Source organism: Sinocyclocheilus grahami, unplaced genomic scaffold (assembly GCF_001515645.1).
Source record: "Sinocyclocheilus grahami isolate Dianchi unplaced genomic scaffold, SAMN03320097.WGS_v1.1 scaffold92.1, whole genome shotgun sequence".
NCBI lineage: Eukaryota > Metazoa > Chordata > Actinopteri > Cypriniformes > Cyprinidae > Sinocyclocheilus > Sinocyclocheilus grahami.
This window is the reverse complement of record NW_015505271.1, coordinates 3,595,149-3,607,655: the sequence shown is the minus strand read 5'-3', so window position 1 is coordinate 3,607,655 and position 12,507 is coordinate 3,595,149. Positions and strand designations below refer to the sequence as shown.

Below are 12,507 nucleotides of genomic sequence, written 5' to 3'. Positions count from 1 at the left end.
TACCACGGATGTACTGGAGATTAAGGTTATACTCCTGGACAATTAAGGCCCAGCGCATCAAACGTTGGTTAGAGTTGGACATGTAACAAGCTCGCTTATCACTCAAAGCATTCTTACAACGCACACTCGACTGGGCCAGTGCATAAGAAAACACATGTCGCTTCCCTATCAACTACTTCGCAAACGGAAGGGGATATATTAATACGACGTGCAGGGGGAAACACATTCCGATGAGTCAACACGAACTCATCGGCCAAAACCGCGGCATCAGAAAGAATTGCAACTTTCTGCTCATTTAAATGGACAACTACATTTTCCGGAAGACAACTTTTGAAGTCCTCCAGCAAGAACAGCTCTTGAAGCTGATCAAGAGTAGTGATCTTGCTGGAGAGACACCATCTCTCAAAAAGGGTTTTCTTCTCCCTCGCAAACGTCTGTTTTCATATGTGATCTAAATTTTTGATGGTATGCCTCAGGAAAAAACAAACAAACAAACCACCACAAAGCGCATAAAACAAATAAAATATGTCTCAGGACGTAACAATACCATCGTGCTGATAACGTTTCTTTAGTCATTCGGCAATCCTACAGCCTGAACCACTTTAGGGAAACCACCCTTACAGTGCCCTTTGACACTCATAGATATCAATCGTTCAAGCAAAATATCGACCCTCATTGTATTAAATGCTGATGTAAAATCTAAAAATAAGATTCTGGCATATGCATTAGGTTTTTGCACATGATGAGTTACATAATTCATCATGGTTAACACAGCGTCATCAGTACCTCTATTTCGCTTATACGCGAATTGCAGTGGGTTGAGACTTAATCTGGCTGGTGACATTATATGTTTAACAATGACCCTTTCCATAGTTTTACACAACACAGAGGTCAAGGCAATAGGACGAAAATCATTTAATGTACACACTGAAGGTCCCTTGGGCACAGGAATTATCACACTCTTCTTCCAAGAGGATGGTACAGAGCCAACTTGCAGCAAAATCTGAAATAACTTTGTTAATACACCTTTCAACTGATGGTAACAGCTTTTTAGCACTTTGCCACTCATGTTTTCCATGCAAGGGGACTGGACCTTTCAATATGAAAAATAGATGAAAAAAGCACTTTAACAGTGTCATAAAACACTGTATGCTTTCTATTCTAAATTATATTATAGCTTAATTTGTTGAATAGATGCAAGAACCGAATCAGTCCAATCATGAGCAAATCGTTCAAACCAGTTGATCCAAAAGATCAAAAAATAAAAAAATTTGAACAACCCGTTTGTTTTTTACTATCATTGTCTTTCTCATTCTTGCAGTCTCTCATTTTCTTTGGGTGGTGTATTACAAAACTACATGAGATTGCTTACATTTCATATCTCCAGTAGGGGGCAGTATATGAAAAGATAATGAATCTTTGTTAATCATAAATAAACAGACACAAAACCTTCATCCTACACCTGTCTAGTTTTATATTTTTGTGTATATGTGGTTTGATGGAATACAGCTTGCAATTTGGAGAAAAACATAACTGTAACAGTTTCTTGTTGAACAAGAAAAGATTAATAGCAGAGCCCTGGTTGCAATACTTTGTCATTGAGTAATATATAATACATTTTATCAGCTAAACAACAACAGCACTTGATTATATATTCTTGTCTGTTCTTGTTTTCCCAGCGTTTCCACTGCTGAGAAATTTAACAGTGGGATTGTCAATCAAGAGCTGCCATGACTCAAGAAACACAGTTCCACCTCAATCGACAAGGTAAGAATCAGCAACTCAATCTTCCCAGATAGTGAGGTAGATATGTGGGGGCGTGTTAGAACTAGCCATTTTAGGTAGGTTTGGCTGATTCTGAACTTTTATAAAGAATATCTCTTTGGAATTGAGACTTTAGTCTTTGCAACTTTATAGATCTTCTTTATGCACCAAGAGCTTGTAACACTCCAAAGAGAAAGGAAAAATTGAAATCGCATCATATGACCCCTTTAAATTATCACCAAAATGGCTTTGACTTGCATGCTCTCTTTTTTCTGAATAATGCAAGGGGGGTAGATTTGTTTGTATTTGATTGTATTTGTTTTTTTGAGTAAAGGCATGGTTGGTGTGGTTTTTCATTCCTTTTCAAAGGAAACGTTTTAGAGTGCTTGAGTGGATGAAAGAGGAAGGGAATAAAAAAGCAGTGGGAGGAGAGAAATGCAAAATAAGAGACTGAAGGCCTCCAGGAGGAGGAGAGCAGACAGAGTAAGACAGAGACAGAGAGGAAAAAGAGTTTAACTTTACTAGAACGTTATTAGACCTACAACATTTTTTTCTGTGGAAATTCTAACCTGCAGGTAAGAAAATGAATAAATGTGTTATCTTTTAGCCATATTCAATTTTGAATGACATTTGCTGCTGAGGTTTTTAATAAGGAATGCATATTTTTTCACAGAAATCAGATAAATTTTGAAAGTTGAGAATGTCACCGTTTGAAATGTCCCTAGATTATAAATAATATGTATGTACTATTTTATTCTGAAATGGTTTTCTTTTCTTTCTGCAAGTCTCAACTTTATTCTGTGATTTTATATTGTGTTGTCAGACATGTCAGTGTTTTCCACAGTCATAAATTTTAATGTTCTTGGCTTAGAAGTGTATTTTAGCTTTTACCCAAAAAAAAAAAAAATTATGTAGACACATTCAGATTAAAATATGAGCTTTCTGTTCTCTTCCACATTTCCACAAGTCATTTTGTCTTCTTTGTTTAAACAGACTGGACTGAGATCTCTGCTGACAATTATCAGAGTAGCCCGTTCAGCATTGATACACCATACGGGTACCAGCTTGACTTAGACTTTGTTAAATACGTGGATGATATTGAGAGAAGTGACACCATTCGCCGACTACATTTTAACAAGTGGCCAGGGGTGGCAAATGCTGCCTCTGAGCCTCAGTGCATCGTAAACCCCACACACTGGACTTCCTCAGAGTCTTTGTCCTCAGTGAGCAGTGATGAAGCCAAGAAAACCTCTCCCTCTTCATCCTCTTCCTCTTCTTATATTAACAGAAGAAGACCCCCACTTCCCCATTCCAAACCTAAATTCTCCAGTAAAAGACCAAAGGTCCCTCAAGACCTAGTCACCTCTCAGAGGGATGTACATGGGACGGCTACCCAAGCCACACAAAATCCTACCCCAAACAAATCAAATCCTCTAGTGGAAAAGCGTTTGGAACATGAGAAACGGCCTCCAGAACCACAGCCGCGGCGTAGACTGGCCAGCTTTGGTGGTATTGGCTCTAGTGGTACCCTGTCTCCATACACAGGCTGGAGTGCCCTAAATCAAGGTGCTAAGATGACAGTCCTAGACCAGCCCAGGCAAGGTACCTTGTTATTGGGGACCCCCCTTAAAATCAGCCCCTCAAGCTCTGGCCGGGCATCTCCAGGGAGCGGTGTGAGCCCACTCCACCTGCAGATGGTCAGGGATCAGATGGCAGCTGCTTTACGTAGGTTAAAGGACATGGAGGAGCAAGTGAAGGCCATTCCTGTCCTACAGGTGAAGATTTCTGTTTTGCAGGAAGAAAAGAGACAACTGACCGCCTTGGTCAAGAGCCAAGATGAAGCTCAAAAATCAAGCTCTGGCATTGACAAAAATGTACAAGAATTGAACAGCAAACCAGCGATGGAGGGTTGGGAGCACAGTGCCATCTCTGGTCTGACAGATTTTCAACAGCTCAGTGTTGAAATGCAGCTGCTTGAAAGGAAGATCCAAGATGCACGTGTTGAATCCTTGGCTTTCAAGATGAGGGATCGAAAGTCTGTTGCAGTTGGAGATGACAGGAGCATCGATGAAGTTGTTGTCATTCATCAAGGCAAATTAAACTTTTGTAAAGATGTTGCTGTTGATGCCAAACTTGAGACTCAGTCAGTGGCTGTCAGCGTCACTGAGACTATGCTCGGGGTGGTATCCGACAAGGAAACAGAAACCGTGCTGCAGCAGCAAACCATCCAGCATTTAAGTGACCGGGTTCAGATACTGGAGGCCGAGCTTAAAGAAGCAATGCTCAAGGCAGAAATGGGTAGGCTGAGGAGTGAACTGCGGGAAGCAGAAGCGAGAAACCGTGCCGACAAGAGTTCCTCCGCGCACCCGCAGGTAAACTGCACCGCCACCCAGACTGGGTCGCAAACTCGGACTCTTGGGGTTGGAAACCACACCAACCTTGTGCATTCTGCTGTTGGAGGAGGACTAGAGCGGATTTCCATTGGTGTTGGAGTTTCCTGCAAACCTGAGGTGAAGGTTGCATCGTCTGGCCCAGATACATCTATGGAAGAGTGGGAAATGCGCAAAAGAGTAGAGCAAAAAGATCAGTGTGTCGGAAGCAAGTGTGTAGCAACACGCAGTCAAGGTGTTGGGACGACAGTGTGCATGTGTGATGCTGCTACAATTACCTTAGAGACAATGGCGTACAAGAGAAGCATTGACAGCCGAACAGTGGGCTGTGGTGACTGCACTGTTGATGTGGATGTCAGGTCGGTCAAATCGTTAATTTCCCAAGGAACTGTCACTGACCCAGTTCGAAGGGTTGACCTGGGTGTGATGGCAATCCCACAGACCGTGTCTCAGCGTACCAGCACAGCCTTTTGCACCGTCTCACGCAGCACCAGCACTTTGCAGGCCTGTATATCTGAAACCAGTACCAATACAAAGCATACGCTCACCAGGGAAAGACATACCAACACAGCACATGCAATGACCCGATCTCAGGCAGTTGGAGATGGGAAGGTTTGCAACTGTGTGGCTGCTGTTCAAACGCGCTCTGTTGGAACCACTGCATGCTTAGATAGAGGCACAAGCACCCCTGCTGTTCCTAATGTTATTACACGTGACATGGGCGTTGGAATGGCAAATATCAATGAGAATCTCCTCGTCGGACTCCATACGCGGAACATTGCATGTGGTCCATCCCGTCTGCCAGATCCGGTCAAGACACGTAGCATTGGCGTAGAAGTGGGGGACGGGAGAATACGAAACTCAGAGGGAGAGATGTTTGTGCAGACCGAGCCTGGACTTGACCAATATATAAATTGCATGCAAAAATTACTTAAAGAACAACAGGATCTGTTAACCAACAGTCACCCTGCGTCAAAACATAAGGTCATTCTCCAGTCCCATGGTGTTTTAGATGAACAAATTGGAGGTAATGATGTGTATATTTGTGTATCTACCTTTTGAAAGCAGTTTTTTTGGCATTTTAGATACTTTATATGGTTTCAGCTGATTGCTTGCTTTCATTTTCTCTCTAATTCCCAGGCACTGCACAAAACCAGACATCAAATGAGACTTCAAGAGTTAAAGAAAATAATCAAATGCAGTTGCAGATGTCTGCTGCTCTTCTTGGTATGTATTTATTTGTGTCAAAGGCAACTCAAGTAAGTTAGCAAGCAAAAGTATAGCATACTGGTCTAAATGACTCCACCCGACAAAGAAGTGCATGCAGGATACAAAAAGAAACAGAAAAGAGAAGGCTTTTTTTTCAGAGTAATCTTTTTGCAGTGGAATTTGAACAGGAGGTGGAAATAGCACTCTCTGGTTTGTCTTTTGGCTGAATAAACCCTACACTTAGAATATTTGGGCAGCTGTTGGCTTGAGGAATGCTCTCATGTCTTTTGGTATGTGGTAGACACAGGCATGAATACCATCCACACTGGAAGCCTGCTCTGCGCATGGTTCCTGAAAGACAGGAATGTTTGCATTTCAGGACTCCTTATTACAGAATAAAAGTGCCTTTAGCAGGTGTTTGTGGTGTTTAAAGAAGTGTGTGCATGTTTAGGAACAAGAAGGGGATGTTTTCAGGGGGTTTTAAGCTTTTTTTTTTAAAGGTAAGGATCCACAAATATGAGGATTCCTTCACAAAGGACTTCATTTCTTATCATTTAAATATTATGTTTCAAGGAAAGGGAGATGAACATCAGCTGTATGTAGATTTGATTTTAGCCCAGATTTTAACTGTATGTAGATTTTAACTGAACTGCACAACCAAAAACAATAGCAATTTGGTCCCACTTTATATTAAAGGGGTCATATGATGCGATTTAAATTTTTCCTTTCTCTTTGAAGTGTTACAAGCTCTTGGTGCATAAAGAAGATCTGTAAAGTTGCAAAGACTAAAGTCTCAAATCCTAAGAGATATTTAGATATAAGAGTCAAACCACGCCTACCTAAAACGGCTCGTTCTAACACGCCCCCACATGTCTACGTCACGATGTGGGAAGATTTGCATAACGCCACCCAAATGTTCACGCAAAGAAAGAAGGCATAGCTTTTATTCTCGCTGTAGTATTGTTGCTGCCGCCATGTCGTGAAGACACGTGTGTGTGTATGTGTTCTGTGTGTTTCCTTGTGAAAGCGAAACTACTTTGTTTGGTCTTCCAAAAGAGGACGATATCCGCTTCATCATGCCTAGAGCTGATCCGTGCTGGTCGCTGAGGAAATGCATCAACTTCACACTGGATCGTCGGATCGGTTTGCACAGTGGACGAAGCAGAGTCCAGCCCGGGGTCATCACGTGGTTACCGCAAGCCCGCCAGCCTGCATGTAATTACATCTGTAATTAATTTCTGTAATTACATTTATAATTACATTGTTGACCCATCCCTTACACCTTAATCCACCCTTAAACCTACCCATACCACCAAACCTGTCCCTAACCTTAGCCTTATCCCACCTCAATAAATAGCAGCAAAAGTGTTTTGCAATACAATATGAACACAATAAGTATATTGTACTTTTTTTTATGTAAGTACATAGTAGTTAAGGCCACTTAATATAAAGTGGGACCAGCAATTTTAATTGAAAAACAGTATTGAGTCATATATTGTCACATCTTATTTATTTAACTGGAAATATGATGGGTCATTTCTTTCAGGCTCATCCAGTGATGATCGCTGTCTCAGGTCCATCATGAAAAGGAAAAGCTCCAATCTGAAGTCCACGAATTGTATGAACCCTAAGCCTGCCTCACATGGGTGAATAAAAGCTTTCATTATTTTATCATAACCAATAAATTAATCTCAGTGTCCCATGATTTTGTTAATGCTGAACTGAAGATTTTTTTTTTTTACCAGATTGGTTGTGTAGTGCAGGTCTTTTTAATTTTGAATAGTATGCATTGCTATTCATACCTATTGTACATTTAATTGTACATCTCTCTCTTTCTCTCTGCATATACACAGAGGTATTGTGGACCCCCTGTCTGAGAGTGGTGATTCTGAGGATGAAGAGAAGAAAAAAATTGAAAAGAGGGAGAAAGAGGGGAGTACCAAAGATAAAATGAAGATTCCCAAGAAAAAAGAAAGGTTCATGCTTATAGCAAGTTTTCTTTTATCAGTGCAAGATGAAACTGTTTAGCCAAAAGTTATCATGGTACATGTGTTTTCTACTGTGTAGGTATAAATTTAGTGAGAAGATGCTTTCTGCCTGCCAGACTCTGGAGGTTCACCTCAATGGCAGCAAGGTCATATCTAACAGAGAACTGGTGAGTTTCAGAGCAGTAACGAGATCTGTATTGTAATGTCAGTTCTTTTATTGTTTCCGTGTTTTTTTCCCCTCTTCAGTTAGTAGTTACTGTATAGTAGATGCTTTCTGAGGAGTCTTAGTCTAAAACAGTTAAAGTCTGTTGAATGAATGTGTTTAGTATGTTCTTTATTATCAGAGAAGGATTCCTAGACTTTAAATCACTATTGTTTAAGAGATAGAGGTTTCATTATTTTTTTTCTTCTCTCTGACTTTTGCGGAGTAATCATTTAACCAACGTTGTTAGTGGCTCCTAATGTGTTCAATTACTTTGTCACACAACAACAACAACAACAGTGTTGAACCATCTCAGACAGATCTAGCTTTAGTGAGGAAACATGTTTATGAAACTTGTGGGAATGAATTCTCAAGGTGCATAATATATAACTCAACAACAGGAAAACAAAAGAAGGGCACATCAAACTTAATTTATAATGTATTGTGGAGCTGTATTTCAGTCTGAAAAGCTCAGTTGTTGATGTTTTCTATGTTTACTCTTATACTCATCCCATAATTACCCACTGGCATATAGATCAGATTGTTCGGGACTCTGTGGGATTTTGGGAAGTTTAAAATTATAGTGTTGCTGTATTTTCTTTCTGTGTTAGAAGTAATTTAAGCCTGCTTCGTTTATTTGGTGTCATTTTGTCTAAAAAGTGTCTGTGTGATTTACACAGATACGCTACCCTGAATTTTGTCTTGATTTTTTTTGCATTTTATCTGTTTGTCTTTGTAAAAGCGTTCCTGTCTGAGTACAGTGCAGCAGGAGTGGTTCTGTGTGTCCAGTCAGAAGAGGGCATGCCCACAGATTGTGGAGGACTTCCTCTTCGCTTGTCGCCATGTCTCACCAGAGGTCCTGTGCTATGTGGCCGACATGGCTGACCAAAATGGCAACACAGCCCTCCACTACAGTGTATCACACTCTAATTTTAGCATAGTAAAGATTCTGCTTGCTGCAGGTACCCCTAAACCTGTTAACCTTTACAGGCCTCTCTCATCTTTTTAAGTGGGAGAACTTGCACAATTGGTGGCTGACTAAATACTTTTTTTCCCCAATGTATACACACGTATGTACACGTATGTATATGTGTGTGTATATATACACACACACACACACACTTATATATAAATGTATATACATAAAATAAATATTCATACAGGAGTGTTAAATGCTTCTGTTGAGAGACACTTAACTGTTTAAAAAGGGTTCCAATTGTGGCTCCTTTAATGTTATGTATTGTAGATAATTAATTTGGTCTTGATTTATTCTCATGCAGGAGTATGTAATGTTGATCATCAGAATAAGGCCGGTTATACTCCCATAATGCTTGCCTCCCTGGCTGCCGTGGAAATGAAAGAGGACATGATGGTGGTGCAAGAACTCTTTGGCAGAGGAGATGTTAATGCCAAGGCCAGCCAGGTATCTACCTGTCTGTGTTTTTGACTGAATATTGAGCTGTTTATTTGAGTAACAGAGAAAACAGTTTCTATGGAAGCATATAGGTAGCGAAATTCAATTTAAAATGCAATATTCAAAATGGCAATGTATTTCTGTATTTAAATTTACATTTTCAATTACCCATACTTGTAAAGTTTGGTGCAAAAAGAAAATGAAAATTAAATTATATAATTTACATTTGGCATTTCCAACAGTAGTCTTAATATGTAAATTGCATCCAAATTTGAACGCTTTAGAAGTTGCGAAATTAAAATTTATTTGATATGTGTAACATGTCCAAGCAGAAATGGTAGCAAAATGATCATTTAAATGCTATTTGTCCTAAATGCATTTAGACTAACAGTTAGAACACTTAGGATTGCATTTTCATAATGACGCCTTGGGATATTTGTAGCAAAATTCAGTGCGGCTTTGAAAATGCATTCCGAGCTGACCCCGCCCACCCTCCGTCAATCATTGCTTCAAGGTGGGGATTCGGAATTGGCAGAAGCATGTTACGTTTGGATCGTTCGAAACATGGCCGCTATTTTAGGTGTAAAATAATTGTATTGTAATGCTTGTAATGTCCAATTATAGTCTTTACACAGCAGCTTGGCTCCTTAATGTTTAAAAACCAGCTAATTCCAAGACGCTGACGTCACGTGGGTCACCCGCACTGAATTTTGCTACAAATATCCCATGGCGTCATGATGAAAATGCAATCCTAAGTGTTCTAACTGTTAGTCTAAATGCATTTAGGACAAATAGCATTTAAATGATCATTTTGCTACCATTTCTGCTTGGACATATAAATATCAAATAAATTTGTGTTATACATTTTCATTTTCATTTCGCAACTTCTAAAGCGTTAAAATTTGTATGCAATTTACATATTAAGACTACTGTTGGAAATAGCAAAAGTAAATTATATAATTTAATTTTCCTTTTGCAACAAACTTTGCATGTATGGGTAATGGAAAATGTAAATTTAAATACAGAAATACATAGCCATTTTGAATATTGCATTTCCATTTTGCATATTGCATTTTAAATTGAATTTCGCTACCTATATGCTTCCATACGTTTCTGCCTAAGAATATCTGTGTATCCTTTTTGTGTTTACTGTTTGCTCAATAGGCTGGTCAGACAGCTCTCATGCTAGCAGTCAGTCATGGGCGTTTAGATATGGTCAGAGCTCTTCTGGCTGTTGGGGCAGAGGTCAGCATCCAGGATGATGAGGGGTCAACTGCTCTAATGTGTGCTGGTGAACATGGCCATGCTGACATTGTAAAACTCTTACTGGCCCAGCCAGGCTGTGATGCCACACTGACTGACAATGTGAGTAACCACATGGCTATCTGAGAGAAAGGATTTAAAAGAATGATTTATTATTGTTATTATTATTATTTGTATTCTTGTTTAAATTTGTCTGTGTGCTTTTGCTTGGTATATTTTGTGTCTGTGTGCTGGTAGGATGACAGCACTGCCCTGTCCATTGCTCTGGAGGCTGGACACAAAGACATTGCTATGCTTCTCTATGCCCATGTCAACTATTCAAAGGGCCAACCTAGGGTATGACTATTCCTTATCTTCATCTGTACTCTCTTATAGCATTTTATTTACTTACCAATAACATATTTAACCAATTACTCACATTAGCTGCACAAAAGTTTCTGTTTGTGTGTGTGAATGCTCATCCACAGGGATCCCCTCGAAGCAAGACTCCGCCTGTTGCAGGCATAAGCGCTTCTGATTGATATGACATTTTTCCATGCTCTCTTCATCCATTCAGACATCCCCTCTGAACTACCTGTTCAATCATATGACTGAGATGAATATGTCAGGTTGTGTTTTCCATACAGTGTAATGAGGTGTAATATTAAAGAGAGCAGTCATTTTAAAAGTGCAGTGCACTCACTGTTGGCAGTGTAAGCCGCATCATCTATTTTCTTCTTTACTGACAGTTATATTTCCCAGATATAAAAATACAATTTATGCAAACTGACAGTAAAAAGACCTATATATTAACTCAAAACTGTTACACTATAATAGTAAACTGCACGTCAAAACTATTTTTTGTATTCATTTTAGGTGATATATACATTTTAGGATTATACAAATTTTTTCACATTTAAAAGCTTGATTTAATTTCTTGTAATATATATATATATATTACCAAGTAGGCTATACACTATTCATTTCCTAAATCTAAAAATCTAGATTTTAAGAACTCTTAATAAAAATGAATGAAATGTAAATAAATGGGATTATATCACCACCTTGTGTTTACTGCAAATATTGCATTACTTTGCTCTCAAGTTGTATTCTAGATCTGTAGAGTTCATACAGTTATAATGCCATCTAATGGTGAAAAGCTGGACTGCAGATGATCAGCAGACACGAGGAAGGTCGTTCTCTGAGAAACAAATATTATTTATTATTATTATTATTATCATTATTATTATTATTATTATTATTATTGCAACAATCGAACGGACGAAAATCATGTGTTCGATTAGAATCTGAACCAGTGATTCATGAGTGAAATTGAATGGGTTCTTTTTAATCGGCCAAACTATTTAAAGATCTACATCGTTTTGCTCTCGACTGCTCACATGCTGTTCACGCACGGACTGAATTGATCATTTCTCACTCCGTGAAACGGTCAACATAATGCTTTAAAACAGAGAACCACAAGAGCGCAAGAAGTGATTATTTGCCTAGAATGAATCTGTCGTTTATCAGCAATGAAGTAGGTCTTTGTCTAGTTCAACACCTGTATATGCTGTGAACGACTGCAGGTAAAGACATTTTCCGACCAAAGGAGTATCAAAACATTACACGAAAACACCAAACGTACAATGACATTACCATGTAAAAAGCACCATGGTAACATGAACATAGTAATAATTAAGTACCAAGTGCCGTGGTTTTACCATGTAAATGAAACCACAGAAATGTGAAAATTCTGTGGAATTTCATATTGACATTCATTATTCATTAAGCTGTTCTCCTCGTGAGGAAATTTAGCTGGTCCCTCGGAAGACAAAATATATTAAAATTTTGATCTTTGCCTGTTCTGTATATATTTTTTTAGATGGAATTACAGAAAATGGAGCTTTTGAAAATACCTGGTCTTCTCATCACAATTAAAAGAACCAAAGACTTAAACTACTTCAGTCTGTGTGCATTGAATTGATTTAATACACGAGTTTCACAATTTGAGTTGAATTACTGAAATAAATTAACTTTTCCACGACATTCTAATTTATTGAGATGCACCTGTATATTACAGCTGCTTAGAATGCTTTCAGCGAGGCATTTATAGAAACTGGTCTGGATATGTGAACATATGTTATTTGACTATGATCTGCTCTTCTTAACCCAGTAGAGAATTGTGGTGTCCCAACCCAAACAGATGGGTAATTATTACCCTGATAAGAAATGCCATGCAGTGTGAAGGGCGTTTGATTGTTCAGACATCATCTGAATTTAGAGCTTGTCATTTCAAAT

At 39.0% G+C, this 12,507-nt stretch overlaps 1 protein-coding gene across 1 annotated transcript in view; it reads left to right on the top strand.

The window, feature by feature from the left end:
* LOC107587402 (KN motif and ankyrin repeat domain-containing protein 1-like) overlaps positions 1 to 11,050 on the top strand; it is a 16,000-nt gene extending 4,950 nt beyond the window's left edge. The window contains exons 2-12 of the mRNA XM_016275194.1: positions 1,680 to 1,767; positions 2,758 to 5,181; positions 5,295 to 5,381; positions 6,910 to 7,009; positions 7,217 to 7,339; positions 7,431 to 7,518; positions 8,296 to 8,515; positions 8,834 to 8,976; positions 10,132 to 10,332; positions 10,468 to 10,566; positions 10,698 to 11,050. Of these exons, the coding sequence (XP_016130680.1) occupies positions 1,731 to 1,767; positions 2,758 to 5,181; positions 5,295 to 5,381; positions 6,910 to 7,009; positions 7,217 to 7,339; positions 7,431 to 7,518; positions 8,296 to 8,515; positions 8,834 to 8,976; positions 10,132 to 10,332; positions 10,468 to 10,566; positions 10,698 to 10,751 (3,576 nt within the window). The 5' untranslated portion in view covers positions 1,680 to 1,730 and the 3' untranslated portion in view covers positions 10,752 to 11,050. The remainder of the gene's footprint in view (positions 1 to 1,679; positions 1,768 to 2,757; positions 5,182 to 5,294; positions 5,382 to 6,909; positions 7,010 to 7,216; positions 7,340 to 7,430; positions 7,519 to 8,295; positions 8,516 to 8,833; positions 8,977 to 10,131; positions 10,333 to 10,467; positions 10,567 to 10,697) is intronic.
* The last annotated feature ends 1,457 nt before the right edge of the window (positions 11,051 to 12,507 follow it).